Genomic DNA, 15,866 nt, shown 5'->3' with positions numbered 1-15,866 from the left:
GCACTCACTAATGCACTTATTCTTACTGTACTCTAATGTTTTTAAATTGTCCTAAAATTGTTGAGAATTGCTCTAAAACTTAAACTGTTTACCATGTTGTTAGTCGCTTTGGCTAAAAAAGCGTCAGCCAAATGTAATGTAATGTAATGTAATGTAATGTCAAACAGGTCAAGTAGGCTAGGCTACTCCAGGGGAGATATAAAAAAGAAGAAGAAGAAAGAAAGAAAGCAACTCAATTTACATAAATATAGTGTTTAATGTGAATGGAGAGCTCTATGAAGTAATGTGTTTATTTTGGAATTTGGACTGATGGATGTAAAATGTGGTGCCCCTTTAAGAAATGTTCTCATCAAAGGGGGACCAGACCACGTCATGTACGTGCTCGTTTCCGTCTTCTAGCCTATTTATCCTATTGGGTTACTGCGCCGTTTGTGGACGTGCGCGGTCCCACTGTGTCACCTTGCTGGATACTGTAGTTGCAGGCAGTCTAGCAGTGGAGAAGCAGGGGCACTTAAAACAGTTACAAGTGTCCTAGCCTGGAACCATAAAACATCACAACCATGGCAACATCAGGGACAAAGCCCAAAACCTCTCCAAAATCTGTAAAGTTTCTTTTCGGCGGTTTGGCTGGGTATGTAAACAGTTGCTGTAACACTCGCTAGCTAACCTGTGTAGGCAATGGACTATTGCCTCTGCAAGCTGTAGTCAATATCCGTAAAGCGCTAGCTAGCTAGCTTCCATGGCGAGGTCATTTGCAGCGGTACAAACGTATTTGAATACGTATTAATAGTGCCAACTGACAATGTTAGCGAAAAACAAGAGATGTCTTAAAGCTGTTGATAGATATGCAAAGACTGTGTTTTCCATTATTGCAATAATGGAATGTAGCTAACGTTATGATTCTGAGATGGAAGGCCCGTATGATGTCGGCCCACTGACAGTGATTTTAAATGTCATCCAGACCAGTTTACTCTGTAATTTCAAGAACATGTTGTCATGAAATATTACACCACTGACAGTTGGGGATCTATGATAATTTCGCTACATTTAGCTTAACTACAAATTAATGAAGTGGTAAAAAAGTATTGATTAAATTGGCAGCTCGAACAATATCAAATGCCTCTTGCCAAGCAAGGTACACGTTTTTGTTATGGCTCTTAAACTTAGCGAGCTAATTGGAGTATGCATTCCTGCTACCATGATTTAAGAATTAACTCAGCTTGTGGCAAACTAAGGCTATTATGAGTTCATTATTTGACCCTTGATCTTTGGTGCTGTAACCCATTTTGCAGAAACAACTGAGGTGGCCACACTGTTTGTATTGTGTATATCATTAATGAAAATTAATGCTGAAAATGAAAATTTCCTGCTTTGGTTGTGGCTCTTGTATATACTTGATAGGTTTTGTGTGAGTGTGATTTGGTGAAATAATGTCAGTATTGTATCTCCTGGCAGAATGGGGGCCACAGTGTTTGTCCAGCCGCTGGATCTGGTGAAGAACAGGATGCAGCTGGCAGGACAGGGGTCCAAAGCTCGCGAGTACAAGACCAGCTTCCACGCCTTGGCCAGCATCCTTAAGAATGAGGGCCTAGGGGGAATCTACACAGGGTAAAAATACACATCACACATGTCTATCATTTATACTTTCTACATTCCAATTAATGATTTTGTTTAGCTACAATTTAGCAATAGGCCTTAGTGCACTTATAAATATTATATTGACTGCATTTGATTGAGTCACCATGCTTGCATATGTCCAGTCTTTTTCTTAAAGCAAGGCTACATTTTGTGTCACACCAGTGTCACAGGATTAGATGAAGTGAGAGAACAAGCTCCTGGACTCTCAGATGTTCTTCAGATGTTAGCTGTCAAATTTATCAGGGTTTTTAGACATCCGCAACCATATGTCTCTTTGTCCTCATTCCTAATCTAATGCTGATATCCCAGACATTCACAGACCCTTATCTGGACATGGGTAAAATCCTATTTCAATGAAATGCACAACAGAAACACAATTTATGACTTGTTAACAGTCATTGTCACACATGTGAGGGCAGGGCACACTATTAAACAGCAACAGAAGGTCTTTTGTCTTGTTTCTCCTCTAAATTAAGTCTGTCTGTCTCCTTCTCTACCAGTCTTTCAGCTGGTCTGCTCAGGCAAGCCACGTACACTACAACAAGGTTAGGCATCTACACTGTGCTCTTTGAACGCATGACCAAAGCTGACGGCACCCCACCAAACTTCCTTATGAAGGCTCTGATTGGCATGACCGCTGGGGCCACTGGAGCGTTTGTGGGAACCCCTGCAGAGGTGGCCCTAATCCGCATGACCGCAGATGGACGGTAAGCGATGGTAGTGACACTGAGTACTACATCCACTGATCAAAACAGTGCTAGCGCTCTTGCTACTGTTACTGTTATAGTTGCATCTGTGAGGTTGTTTCAAAGCAGCTGAGATTCATACTGAAGTGAATCCCACATGTGGGAATTAACCTGGATATAAGATAAATAAATGCTGTTAACATGCAGTTTAGACTGATTCCACATGTGAGAATTAACCTGGATATTAGATAGATAAATGATCTTAACATGCATTGTAGACCAATCCAATTCAAGGTATTAGTAACCTTGCTGTTGTGGTCACAACAATCCCACAAATCTGTGGGTGAAGCCAGTTCTTATACCCTTAACACACCCACGGAAAATCACAAGATACCACCCTACCAGTGATCATTTAACCAGCTGGAATTTAATAGAACCCCCCAACCTAAACTATGTTTATGTTGGTATCAACCCCGGGGTCAGCACCATCAGATACCTTACAACAAACACGATTCCAACAGAGGGAGGTTTCAGATAACAGGGGTTATCTCAACATTCCTAAGTCAAAAGATGGTAACTGGATTTCACTGCATATATGTAGGTTATACTAAAACATTTAATTCAATGAGAAACCTATATAAAAATGATACCACACTGTCGTAGTCATTAATCTTCTGTGTACAGAAGCATTTGTCAGAACAGTTGTAACATTTGCTGTGTATTCTGAATATTTGTAATGGCGGAGGGGAGCTGTAATGCGAGGAAGTTGAAGGTCTAAGGCTGTCTTACCCCATCTCTCCCACAGTTTGCCTCCGGATCAGAGGAGGGGTTACTCCAATGTCTTCAATGCTCTTGTCAGGATCACCCGAGAGGAAGGGGTCACAACGCTTTGGAGGGTGTGTATATAGAGGCATACTTGTTTGTATGATGATGTGTTTAGGCATGTGTATGAGTGCATAATGAGTATATGAGAGACAATGAGCAACAGAAAGTGAAGAATATTGTCCGTTTTTTGTCAAATGTACAATCGCAAATGTCATTTGGACAGCATTAAGACATATCTGTGGTCTTGTGTATGTTTTAGGGTTGTATACCTACCATGGCTCGTGCTGTGGTTGTGAATGCTGCTCAACTTGCTTCATACTCCCAGTCCAAGCAGGCTCTGCTGGATTCAGGTGAGCGCTCATAACTCACTCATTACTCATAATGTATTCTGGTAGTTTGGAGGAGTGGAGCCCATTTAGTGTACCATGAAAGTTCAACCTAGCAGGCACACAGTTCTGTTACATGAAATCTGTATTCTTGAGAACTCAAAATCTCTATCTGCAATTGTTTAAGTGCAAACATTAGATAGTAGTGTAGTGTTGCATTGTCGCTGATTGTGTGCTTGCTTGTTTCTTGCTGATTGTATCTTTTGTTCACCTGTGATTCTGTGTTTGTTTTCTCAGGATATTTTGGAGATGATATCCTCTGCCATTTCTGTGCCAGCATGATCAGTGGGCTTGTCACCACTGCAGCCTCCATGCCTGTAGACATTGTCAAGACCAGGTATGTTCATAACCTTCTGTATAGCAGTGTTTTGGACATCTTCATTTCTTTGTGAATAAGCAATCATTTTGCTGTGTGTCCAATAGCTTCTAGCTTGTCCAATGAGGTTGTTTTGAGCTGAAACATGTGTAATCCTCTCAGACTCAGAATGGTTACAATTGAAATGATAGAATTAATATCTTATTACGCACTATAGGCTAGGAAGGTCAGAATATGCTAGGATCCGCTACAGAGCCAGGTGTGATAACACTACAGTAAACACAGGTGGAATATCTTTGGAAGAATACTTTTTTTTAATACTAAGATATATGTATTTATAAATGGTAGATAAGTGAGAACATAAAAACAAACAATTAAATACAAATATTACCTAGGTTATTGAAAATAAATAAAGTTAAAAATTGTAAGTTCAAGATCTAAGGTCTAAAGTTCAAGGTTTAAGGATCAAAGTTCTACTGTAAGTTGTTCAACTCACCTCTTCCCTACTACAAACAGTAGGATGATGAGATGTATGATGGGAGGGGGGGGTGTGTTATCTTTCATCAGCAAGCATTTTTCTGAGTGTGGCTCGCCGTTCAAGTCCAAACTTCATAGGAAGAAAAAACCCTGACCATTGGATCTGACAAGTTGCCGGGTGTTTTATTATTATTATGTTTAATATTACTCCTATTGGATGCTGGTTACTAAACATGGGTTGCACCTGCCTTCCTCCTTTCCTTGGGCTGTTTCACAGAGAAGGGCTTCATTTAAAAAAAGGAATATTATCATTTACTCTCTGTTTGCACTTGATCACTTAAATCATGGCAAATCACACTCATGTCTCAGCTATCCACTTGTGACCGGATCACCCAGACCATGATTTATATGGTTTATTCTTCATTATTTCTGTGATAAATTGTCCACATTATCTGAAGTGATCTCAAACATGGCCGCACAAACCCCAACACAAACCTCACCTTTCGTCTTTTGCTTGGCTAGTGTCTGAATGACACAAGGAGATTATACGCAGCAGATGGGACTTGTACAATAGAATTAAGTGTTTAAACAAGCTAGCATGAAATGCCATGTTTACAACCACTACCAAGTCCTCACTCTAAGTGATTCTGTGGAAATGCAATGCAAGCTGTTGACTTTGCAAAAGCTAGTGACCAGGCCTGTTAATTCTGTGGCAGGTTGGGTTATGGAGATAGCTTCACATCAAGGTTAAGATTGAATTTATTCATTCTGTGTGTGAAGTATGTCTCTTTTCAGTTCTCACTCACTGGGACTGCTCTTTTCCCCCTCTAAACCTCTAGGATCCAGAACATGAGAATGATTGATGGCAAGCCAGAGTACAGAAATGGACTGGTAAGTGTCGTCAGTACCCTAGTTTCGTGTGTTGCCTGTCAGCTTCTTGCATTTGTCCGAGTGTTTTGAGGGAAACACTGAGACCGCTATAGCTCTGACCTTTAGAGAGTGACAGGGGGAGGAGTAGAGGCCGAGAGCAGCACTGAAAGACACGTTGAGAGGAAAGGGCAAGACTTTCACTGAGTGCATTGAGTTCTTGATTACTAGATAGATTGTTATCAGGTCTATATTAATGTATTTTGTTATGTTAAGTAAACAATATGGACACCTTATTATAATTAACTAAAATTGACTTTGTTTTGAATTGCTGCTATTTTGAATGCTTAATCAATGCTGCCTTATCAGCCTCTATTTCTACTTTAAGTGTTTCCTGCTATGTTATCCTCACTATCAGTAGTGATTGTATGTGCAGCTTTATCACCTGTGGTACGGTGTTGTTCTATGGCTGAGAAATGTGTGTAGCTACACTACCGGTCAAAAGTTTGGGGTCACTTAGAAATTTCCATTCCACTCCATTATAGACAGAATACCAGCTGAGATCAGTTGCATTGCTTTTTTAATCAGGGCAGCAGTTTTCAGATTACATATGTGCTTATATAATTGCAAAAAGGTTCTCGACTGTTGTAGAAAGAAATGGCTGATCTTTAATGCAATATCTATTGCCAATTATCAGCAACCATTCATCCAATGTTCCAAAGGCACATTCTGTTTATGAATCTATCATTTTAAAAAGGAGAGCCCTTTTGCAATTATGCAAGCACATAATGTAATCTGAAAACTGCTGCTCTGATTAAAAAACAATGCAATCATCATCTGATATTCTGTCTATAATGGAGTGGAATGGAAATGTATAAGTGATATACATGGTAGTGTATATTTCCTTCACCTATTCTCCCTTCCTCCTTCATTTTTATTGGGCCCTCTGGGTACCTGATCTGCCCCTGTGTTTCTCCCTCTTCCCTTGCTTCTATTCTTTCCCCTCGCCTTGCCCTTTCTCATTCCTGAAAATCTTCTTAGCTCACAGGTTTCTCAAGCTGCAAGTTGTTTTCCCTTTGTCACACACTAGTGTCCTTTCCTTGAGTGAACGCGCAAACATTGATGTGGCTTAATGTACAAAGCCTTGGAAGGGGCACTGCGCTGCAACTGGCTACAGCGTCTGTACCATGTTTGGGTCCAAGTGCCCACGGGCATCCAGGTTCGAGTCTGACCTGCGGTCATTTCCCAATCCCGCTTCCTGTCATTCTTGACTGTCCTATCCAAATAAAAAGCAAGAAGCCTAAAAAATGGAAAAACTTCACACAAAAAAATCAAAACAAAATGTACATAAGCCTGATTCCTAAGACACTGTTGCATTGATTATAGCTGACTAGAGCTGCCCCACACAGCCTCAGACCTTGGTCTACAGCAGTGTTTCCCATAGACTGGGTCGCGACCCACAGGTGGGTCGCAGGAGATTTTATTTGGATCAGCACAATTTATGTTGTCTAATAGGCCTAATTTATACCATTTAGCCAGGAAAGCTATCTGTTTTCTATTAGGATATAGTTTGTTTACCACAGTCACGGCCCTCTGTGCAATTTTGCATTTAGAATAGCTCTGAAACTGGGGCGAAACACGTCGCACAGGGGACAGCGTGGACATCTCATCCGCAAAATGAAACATTTCTGTGCGGACCTCGCAGTTGCAAAATGCAAGGGACATCAGCCTAATCAGCTCTTCAACTTGACCGATTAAAATCTAGTCAATAGTCAACTAAAATAGACATGGCTATTCAATTTGCGTCATAGGCTGTAGATAGTTTTGATTGTAGATGCACTCTTTAAAGTTAATAGCAACCTCCTCACATTCCTTATTTTTCCGATTTAAAACACTCAACAGTGCATTATTAGGCTACAATTTAAATGGACATTTTAAACGCTATTATTTCCTCTCGTTTTCCACCTCGCAAACTCTATACTGTAGGCTACAGTAAAGGTGCATTATCTTTTGACTATTACGCAAAAGCCTCTTGTTCTGATATTTATTCATTTCATATTCTTACAACATAGCTTGTCAAAACATCAATACACGGCATTGGTATATGGCCTACAAACAAACGTTTAACTCCAGAGGAAAATGCGGATTCAACTTTCCAAATAAAGAAACCTCCACAAATAGGCGACAATATAACGACTTGAGTTACTTGCTATGTTTACATAGGAATTGATGGTGTTATGGATCCATTTGTCTGCAACGCAACGTAGCATGCAAGAATACCCCCAAGAAAAGTTTGAGAACCTGTGGCCTAAAACAATATGGTTGCATGCAGGTTGCATGTTAGATCTGAAGTGAAATGGGTCGCGATGATCTTAATTTTTAAAAAGTGGGTCCCCAGAAAAAAAGTTTGGGAAACACTGGTCTACAGGGTAGCAAGCTTGCACCCTGATGCTAAAGGACCAGGCTTGTTGGTACCTTGATCATATGGCACTCCAGCACACTGCAGGAAGGGCCCATGAGCTTCACACACAATGGCATCCCTCATTTATCCCCGTCTTCCATTCCAGGGTGCCCCACACTAGTGCTTAACCCAATCTCTGAGGTCCCTCACACAGGGGACAACCTAACCTGGGGGTTCCTCATACAGCTCACACAGAGCTTTTGGTAGCTTTGTGGAAAGCGTCCCATGAACCAATGCTCAAATCTTGGCTGACTTTACAGAACAGAGTCCAAAGGCAGTGCTGCATCGATTATAACTGGCTGCAACGAAGGGAAAGGGTCCCAGGTCTGTGGGTTACCAAACTTGCACCCTGACCGCTACGCCAAAGAGCTGGGCTCATTGGTATGACAGTCAGAGCACATACTCACTGTGGCGGTCCCATCATGTATGACGCCCTGGGCAACCACCCCCCCTCAGCAAATTCAATTTGAAACTACTGTTGTTCTATAATAGCACAGCAACATAGCAAGGGGCTAACAACCGTAACATTTAATTAAGTCAGCCTATTTCATTATATGTGTATGCTAATAGGCTAATCATAAACAGACACCATAGCTGCATTAATCTTATTCTTATTTCTCCTCTCCTTTGCTCTTTTTCCTTCCTGATGTCTTGACCCTTTCTTGTCAAGTTTATTTGGCTCTCCAGAATCAAATCACCCATCCCTCAACAGTGTAAACCAATTGTCAAGACGAAACAAATTCATTTTGTTGTGCAGATTCATTTTGTATTTTTTGTATTTTTTTTTTTTTACTGTTTCACAATCCAGAACAATAACATGTAGCCTATGTGAAACTATAGCCCTGTATACACAATGTTATGAATGAAATGTGCTATTTTGGAGGCAATTGCGTTGGTTGTGCGATATTCTCGACTCCCTTGTTCCAGTAGGGAGACGTGCTCCATAGGAGAATCACTTTTTTTTGTGTCGACACTCGTGTCGCCCCTGGCAAGATGCTGCCCATACTGCCCACATATGAGAAACCGCTCCTGCATACTCAAACGTAATGACAGGACTCCATCACACTGGCTTGTTTGTGTTTTTGTTGAGAATTGTCAAGTGATGCTGCCACCCTTTCTCCCACCCACAGGATGTGCTAGCTACAGTGATCCGTAAAGAAGGCTTCTTCAGCCTGTGGAAGGGCTTCACCCCGTACTATGCTCGGCTGGGTCCCCACACGGTCCTCACCTTCATCTTCCTGGAACAGATGAACAAATACTATAAGATCTATTTCCTTGACTCATAGAAATGTGTTGTGAATGGTGGGGCCATGCCGCAGAAGAGCAGTCACAGTGGTGAGGGGCTTCAGGGGAGGTGTACCCACTTGTTTCACATCCATTGATAGAGTAGTAAATTGAACATTTTATAAACCTTGGTTTACTTTAAAGGTCCTGATAGCAATGGTTGAGCAACGCTTAAATAAACGGCCCTCCTGAAAACGGTTGTGCACCACTACACCTTAGATGCACCCTAAACAGACTGCACTTTTACCACCCAAACAGTGGTCTCAATTTTACTACCCAAACAACGGTCTCAATTTTACCAACCACCAAACAACCTCATTTCTGTTGGGGTTAACCATAACAGGTCATTCAAAATACAAAACACGCTATATTCATTTAGACAGTTTAGAAATCTGACTCTTCTTCAGAGTTACTTTGACAGTATTTATTTATTGCAGGAACATCTTGATCTTAATGACCTGAAAAGCTCATGTAGTGTTGACATAAATGAACATGTACTGCCGAAATGCTTAAAGACAAACGCCTATGAAACTCTGTTCAATTCAAAGTCTCTCCATAACTGGAGTAACGTGTTATCTAAAAAGCACACTCATACACATTACTGTGAACGTGTTTAAGCTTGTTTGATGATGGTGATTTTCATTATGGTACTTGTCCTGTGGCTTTGATTAGTCAAAGCCACAAGATGTTTGTACCTGATGGGTACTCCCCTGTTTGAAAAACACATTTAGCTTATATATTCATCTCTTGTGTGTCGGTGTAAAGTCTGAGTTGGGACTTGGAGTGGTCTTTATTTGCAACAAACTTCACTCCTCAGTCATTTCTAACATTGAAAACCAAACTACATTTCAATTTGATTGAGCAGAAATGCCATCAGTGTATCCAAATACAACAGGCACAACAGTGGTCAGATTGTAGTGATCTAATGACTATAAAAAATGTATCCAGTCATTGCTGTGATTGACCGCTAAAATATGTAAATGAACTACTTTGTCGTAGTTCAATACACTGCCAGTAATTTGGAAATAAAACTAGTATCGAATTCCATATATTACTCAAATGCTTATCATGAAGTACCACTATTGTGTCAGAGGGTTTATGTCGGTCTATTTATCACTACTGTTACATTTCAAAATACAATGAATGTTTTGGTAGTGATTGTACAGTCAAGGGTATACAAGCTCAGAGACCTCTTTATAACCATTGCACACGCTAAAGGTTCTTAAATACAGAGTGACTGTAGTCAAATGTGTTTCAATCATGTTCTTCCTGATCCTTACTCCATGCCGGAAGAATACAAGTATCTGATTTAAGGACATATTTATAAAATGGTCAAATAGGATCATGATGACTATAATGTAATATAATTTACGCAAATGAGAATCTCCTGAACCTCCTTTTTTTTTACTCAAGATTAGGACATCATAAATTCCCCTGTTTAGCCGTCTTGTGAAAGTCATAGTGTTTTCATTGTGTTTCACCACCAACCTGTTCATTTATGTTCATTTATACAAACACACTGCTCATTTTACTGTTCCTAACAACCAGAAAGAATGCTGTTTTTTTTTTTCCAGATGTAAAACATCTATTCTGCGATTCTGGTTAAAACACGACGAAACAAACAAACAAAAAAATAAACAAAAATAAATATTTTCCTTTGAACATCAGCATCAATGTTGTGCTTTTGTCCTTGTTATAATATGTTTTTTACAGGTGGTGTTATGATGCATTCCTCTGTAGATATTGCAGACCAAAATGTTATGCAGTGTTAGGTAGTGGGCCGGATTTGTTGGAATGAGACCTCGTGGGGGGCCGTCATAGTCACACTTATGAGCAAACAAGTACAAATAATGTACTGCTGTCATATACTGCTCTTTATCTCTTGAAATACCCTACTTCCATGTTAGTTTTTCTGCTTGTTCCTTCCTGAGGATGGTTTGTAGTGGTAGGTTTAATCAATTTATCATTTCATAGTGATATTGCTTATTACACATTGTTGAAGACAACTGGATGTGAATATCTTTTTTTTTTTAATTTTCCCTTCCTACCTAAAACATCTGGGAACATGAAACCTGCTGGCGGGCCTGATTTGGCCCCCGGGCCTTATGTTTGACACCTCTGACTTGATGATGATGATGATGATGAAGAAGGTTGCTTTTCTTTTTGTTGAACTCAATACATACTCATTGCTGCACTTCAGCCACATCAGGCTGACATGATTGTGTGAACTCATTATTTACATAGGTTACAAAAACACATTGTTATGTTTGAATTAGTCAGTTATCAGATACCTCTTAAGTTGCACTGATCTCTCGGCTAGCAAAGATTTCCTCTTTATGTAGATGTGATGTCATACATCTGCTGCAGGCCTGTGATTTACCTGTTAGAGAGCAAGGTTGCTTCGTTATAGTGTGTCCTGTTTGACAAAGGGACAAATCCCTTTAAGCAGGGATGTATGAGTCAGTCAATAACATCTCTGTGGTTATTATTACTTTAAACACTTATACGTACAACATCATGTGTAGCTGTATGCTCTGCATACCCTCTAAATTCACAAACATTGTGACAAGATGGTGATTATCATAAAATGTGAACATAGTGTACTCCTAGTGTACTATATAAAATTACCCCACTCCAACATGGGGCGGAGTCTGAGGTGTTGTGGGTGTTCACTCTCGTGCCTTTAAAAGACGTATTTCCGGTACATACACTCAATACAAGATGGCGGACCTCTTAGGCTCTATCCTAAGCTCCATGGAAAAACCTCCAACTGTCGGCGACAAGGAAAGCCGACGAAAAGCAAGAGGTATTACAATTACCGTTCAATATCCGGCAACATTGTGTATTCTCAATGTTATAATATAGCCTGAGCAAAGGGGACGTATACATTTATTCTATTAACCTCAGTGTGCTCGAGCCACCCACCGTCCCCTCTGCAGCATTCTGACCAGTCACGTAGCAGACGTCGAACTGCAAGCAGTAACTGCAAGGCAGTCGCGTCGCTGCTGAAGTAATCTCTCATTGGTCAATGTTGCTCTTACCGCAGTCAAAACATCACTAGCAAGCAGCTCCGTTGAAATGTGATGTAGACTATATAAAAATATAAGAGACAATATAGGAAAAGAATGTACCGGTAAATGAATTTACTATATTGTATGAAGTCGAAAGTGCTCACATGTTATAATACAATCTAAAAGCATACAGTTTGTAATGGCCTACACTTAAAAGTCGGTACAAATATGACTCAAAATAATTATGAAGTGTGATGAAGTTACCAATCTCACTTTTCCTTAATAGAACAAGCAGCCAGACTGAAAAAGATGCAAGAGGATGAGAAGAAAAAGAAAGCTGAATTTAGAAAAAAGGTAAACAATTGGACACATTTCACACACACACGCACACACCTCTTATTGGTTAAAACAGTGGTTCTCAAAGCGTGGGGCGGGCCCCACTAGTGGGGAATAAAGACATGTCAGGTGGGGTACGATGAATAGGAGGATTTTTTTTTGTTAATCTTTAATAATGCCTTTCATTTTTTGACAAGATCATAGATTTAAAACAAAATAGCCACACACAAACATAGGTGTCATAAATAGACCGACATATGAATTAAAATAGCATCTGATCCAGTGGACCAAGACAGGAAATGCTACGTGGAACCACTTTTTTAACATTACCATGAGTTGATTGGGTCAGGTGAGACGACAGAAAAAGTTTGAGAAGCACTGGGTTAAAACATGCCACCTCATTTTTAACGCTACAATGAATCCGAACTCTCTCTCTTCCACTCTCACTCTTTTAGATGGAGAAGGAGGTCTCTGATTTTATTCAGGACAGTGTCATACAAAAAAAGAAATATGAGCCCATGGGAAAGATCGAGAGGAGTATCCTGTAAGTAAAGTTTCTATAGCTGCTATGGCTTACTTCTGTCGCCTCAGACCTTACATTTATTTAGCAGTAAGACATCAAATAAAAGGAGACTGACTTTATGCAGTTCTAAAAGGAAATTAGGAACCAACTATGTTGTAGCCAGTTATGGAATTCTAAACATTATTTTGTTCTCTCTACTATTTTGCCTGGAGCATGGGCCATTTATTAATTAATTGATAAACACCTGATGTAAAATGAAGGTGGAGAATGTCCTGCTGATTGTTGTGGCAGAATGGATGTCAGGATTGTACTTATATGTTATTCCAACCCCCCCAGCCATGATGTTGCAGAAGTGGCGGGTTTGACTTCGTTTTCTTTTGGTGAGGATGAAGAGAGCAGATACGTCATGTTGTTTAAGAAGGTCAGTGTATTGTTTTTTTATTATTGTTACCCCAACACAAAGCACAGCCCTGCATTTGATTTCAGAAAAAGACTTTGACATACACATTCTATCGGACAGCGCATTGTAGTTGTACCTACACAACACACTTATTATGGATAGCGTGATTTATAAAAAAAAAAAAACAACTCTACCAGTAAATTCAGATGGAAGTGTCTGTGTCAACCTGTAAAATTTTGTATTATATGATCTAAATGATTTGATCTGACTTGATATAGTATGGTGTAGTGCCTGTGCATCATATTGGGGTTTTTTTGTGGTTGATTTTGTGGTGAGTAGGAGTTTGCTCCATCAGATGAAGAATTGGATGCTTACAGAAAGGGCGAGGAATGGAATCCCCAGAAAGCTGAGGAGAAACGTCGGTTAAAGGTAAGTCCAGTTGGGACGCTGTGGAAAAAATATACATTTAAAATAAGCCTATGGGGGACAGGTTTGCCAAATTTGAACGCACCTCTGTTTGGAGTTAGGCTATATGTTTAGCCTAATTGAATAACTTGATAGAGAAGACAAACCATTTTGTGGAATGATGCATTGTCATATGCAGTCTCTGGTAGCCTATAAGTGACTTCATGCTCTGTCTGCCATTCATTGTCTATAGCTGGTCATGCTTTTCATATGTGGCATTCTGAAGCCATCTTTAAATTCGGGATCAAGCTTGGGACCTTGCAGTCGAAATTGTTGTTTGTTTTTATGTCGTTTTGAATAGCGACTTCATAACCTACCCGTGTTGGCGTGTTGTTGCAAAATCTGTGGAATCATTTTATGTACACATACAGAGGCAGTCTTTATTGTTGAGGTCAGACATGATGATCATCCAAATATTTTGCACTCGCTTGACTTTTTACTTTTTTTGTGCACTAATTCAGTTCTGCCAAAGATCCACTTCTAACCTCTCTGGTGCAGTGCTTTGTGAGAGGGGGAGTGGCTACAGTAGAGTGGCAAAAGTCAATGTGTGCTTCTTTTACCGATATATTTAACGGTATCTTTTGCATTTCTTATCCAAACAACGTCAAACTTGGCACTGCACTCACTCGTGCCCGTAGCAAGACAAGTTTAAAATCAGTCAGACGAATGGGTCGACAGATATGCAAATAACACACACAAACACACAGACAGACGTTTCTTTTATTTATAGATAAATAGTACTATAACCAGATCTGTCAATTTCGCAACAAAATTCTCAAAACTGTTTAGCGTCCAAAACACAGTTTGGGAAAGGTACTACTAAACAACACCATAACCTTGCAGTGAACAAGAAGTGCTTTTGTAACAAAGCCAAAACAGATACATTTGTTTTTGCAAAGCTTGAGTTGCTTCCTTATTATCCTGTTCACTCTTATCCAGGAACTTGCTGCATTGGAGGAGGAGTCCGCCAGCCGCACAGAGAAAAGGCCTGTGTCTCCCAGCTCAAATTACAGGGACAAGTACAGTCATTTGATTGGTACTTCCGCTGCCAAAGATGCTGCGCACACACTTGAGGCCAATCGGGCATATGGGTGTGGTAAGTAATGACGCCTCAATATGTATGACCATTTTAGAGTGTTGGTGAAATTGCACACGAATTCCTGGAAGTTGGGACCGGACTGCTGGCTGACACCAGAACCAAGCCAGTGCTGTTTAACAGCTGGAGGATGGGTGTGGGCTCTGTGTGGGCAGTCCGACAAGACTGAAGGACTCAATTAGGTTAAAATGTAACATGATAACATGGCGGAACTTCACATTCAGTAGTCAAACCGTAAAAACCCTTGTCCTTTATTATTATTACTATTATTATTATTTCATTTATCCTTAATTGTTTTACAAATACACATTGGAGTTGGTGAACAGTTCTCTCGGTGTGATAACATTCATATGCACTGCTCTAAACCTGCTTAATGTTTCACCTGGTTTTATTTCCCTTTCAGTGCCTGTGGCTAATAAGAGAGACACTCGCTCTATTGAAGAAGCCATGAATGCAATCAGGGCCAAAAAACGACAGAAGAAAGACGATGACACTGAGGCAGGCAGTAGCAATGCCAGTTTGTAAGAAAGAGTGCAAAAGTGTGTGTGTGTGTGTGTGTGTGTGTGTGTGTGTGTGTGTGTGTGTGTGTGTGTGTGTGTGTGTGTGTGTGCGCGCGCACATGCGTGTGTGTATATGAGTGTCCATTTTGTTCTGCTGACCTTAGAGATTTAACTGAGTATACTTTTAAAGTAACATATACTTGTACTTGTAACATGTACAGTGTTAACTTACAAATAGAAAGATGTACACAAGCAATTATGCAACCATATGTCATTATTTGAAGGCAGTTGTATAAGCAGGAGTGCCTTTCCATCTTGCTGGATGCTAAATGATTATCTGCTCTGTTGTTCTACACTGTGTCTAGTCATCCAGTGATGGAGCTGAGGCCCTGAGGAGTACTGTGCCACGTCAGTGTCTCTTACAGTTTTAATCTGGTCTGCACACCTCTTTTAATCGTAAATTCCCTGTAAAGTATTTGTGTATAAAATGCCACAGGCTCGCAGGATTAATGAAAGTTGTGAAACTGTGTACTGTACAGTCATTCTATAGCTCATCTGTCAGCAGTAATGGGGGTTTGAGGTGTGTATTTTGTTA

The 15,866-nt window shown here is 40.2% G+C and overlaps 2 protein-coding genes across 5 annotated transcripts; both read left to right on the top strand.

The window, feature by feature from the left end:
• Positions 1–432: 432 nt before the first annotated feature.
• slc25a11 (solute carrier family 25 member 11) lies at positions 433–10,602 on the top strand. Its single transcript, XM_048238044.1, has 8 exons — positions 433–631; positions 1,456–1,608; positions 2,139–2,345; positions 3,130–3,220; positions 3,409–3,499; positions 3,773–3,872; positions 5,168–5,219; positions 8,787–10,602. The coding sequence occupies exons 1-8, from the start codon at positions 561–563 to the stop codon at positions 8,940–8,942; spliced, it is 921 nt and encodes a 306-aa protein (XP_048094001.1). The 5' UTR covers positions 433–560; the 3' UTR covers positions 8,943–10,602.
• A 1,048-nt stretch (positions 10,603–11,650) lies between these two features.
• On the top strand, positions 11,651–15,839 carry spag7 (sperm associated antigen 7). Of its 4 annotated transcripts, none has more exons than XM_048238041.1 (8): positions 11,652–11,746; positions 12,238–12,305; positions 12,743–12,831; positions 13,147–13,231; positions 13,550–13,639; positions 14,615–14,771; positions 15,175–15,310; positions 15,347–15,839. In XM_048238041.1, the coding sequence occupies exons 1-7, from the start codon at positions 11,662–11,664 to the stop codon at positions 15,294–15,296; spliced, it is 696 nt and encodes a 231-aa protein (XP_048093998.1). In that variant the 5' UTR covers positions 11,652–11,661; the 3' UTR covers positions 15,297–15,310; positions 15,347–15,839. The 4 variants fall into 4 exon arrangements, with proteins under 4 accessions (XP_048093997.1, XP_048093998.1, XP_048093999.1 ...); XM_048238042.1 differs by having other exon boundaries at positions 15,175–15,324; positions 15,361–15,839; XM_048238043.1 differs by having other exon boundaries at positions 15,175–15,327; positions 15,364–15,839.
• Positions 15,840–15,866: the final 27 nt, after the last annotated feature.

This window comes from Alosa alosa, chromosome 2, assembly GCF_017589495.1.
Source record: "Alosa alosa isolate M-15738 ecotype Scorff River chromosome 2, AALO_Geno_1.1, whole genome shotgun sequence".
NCBI lineage: Eukaryota > Metazoa > Chordata > Actinopteri > Clupeiformes > Clupeidae > Alosa > Alosa alosa.
The sequence above is the reverse complement of the archived record's forward strand: the minus strand, read 5'-3'. Positions and strand labels throughout refer to the sequence as shown.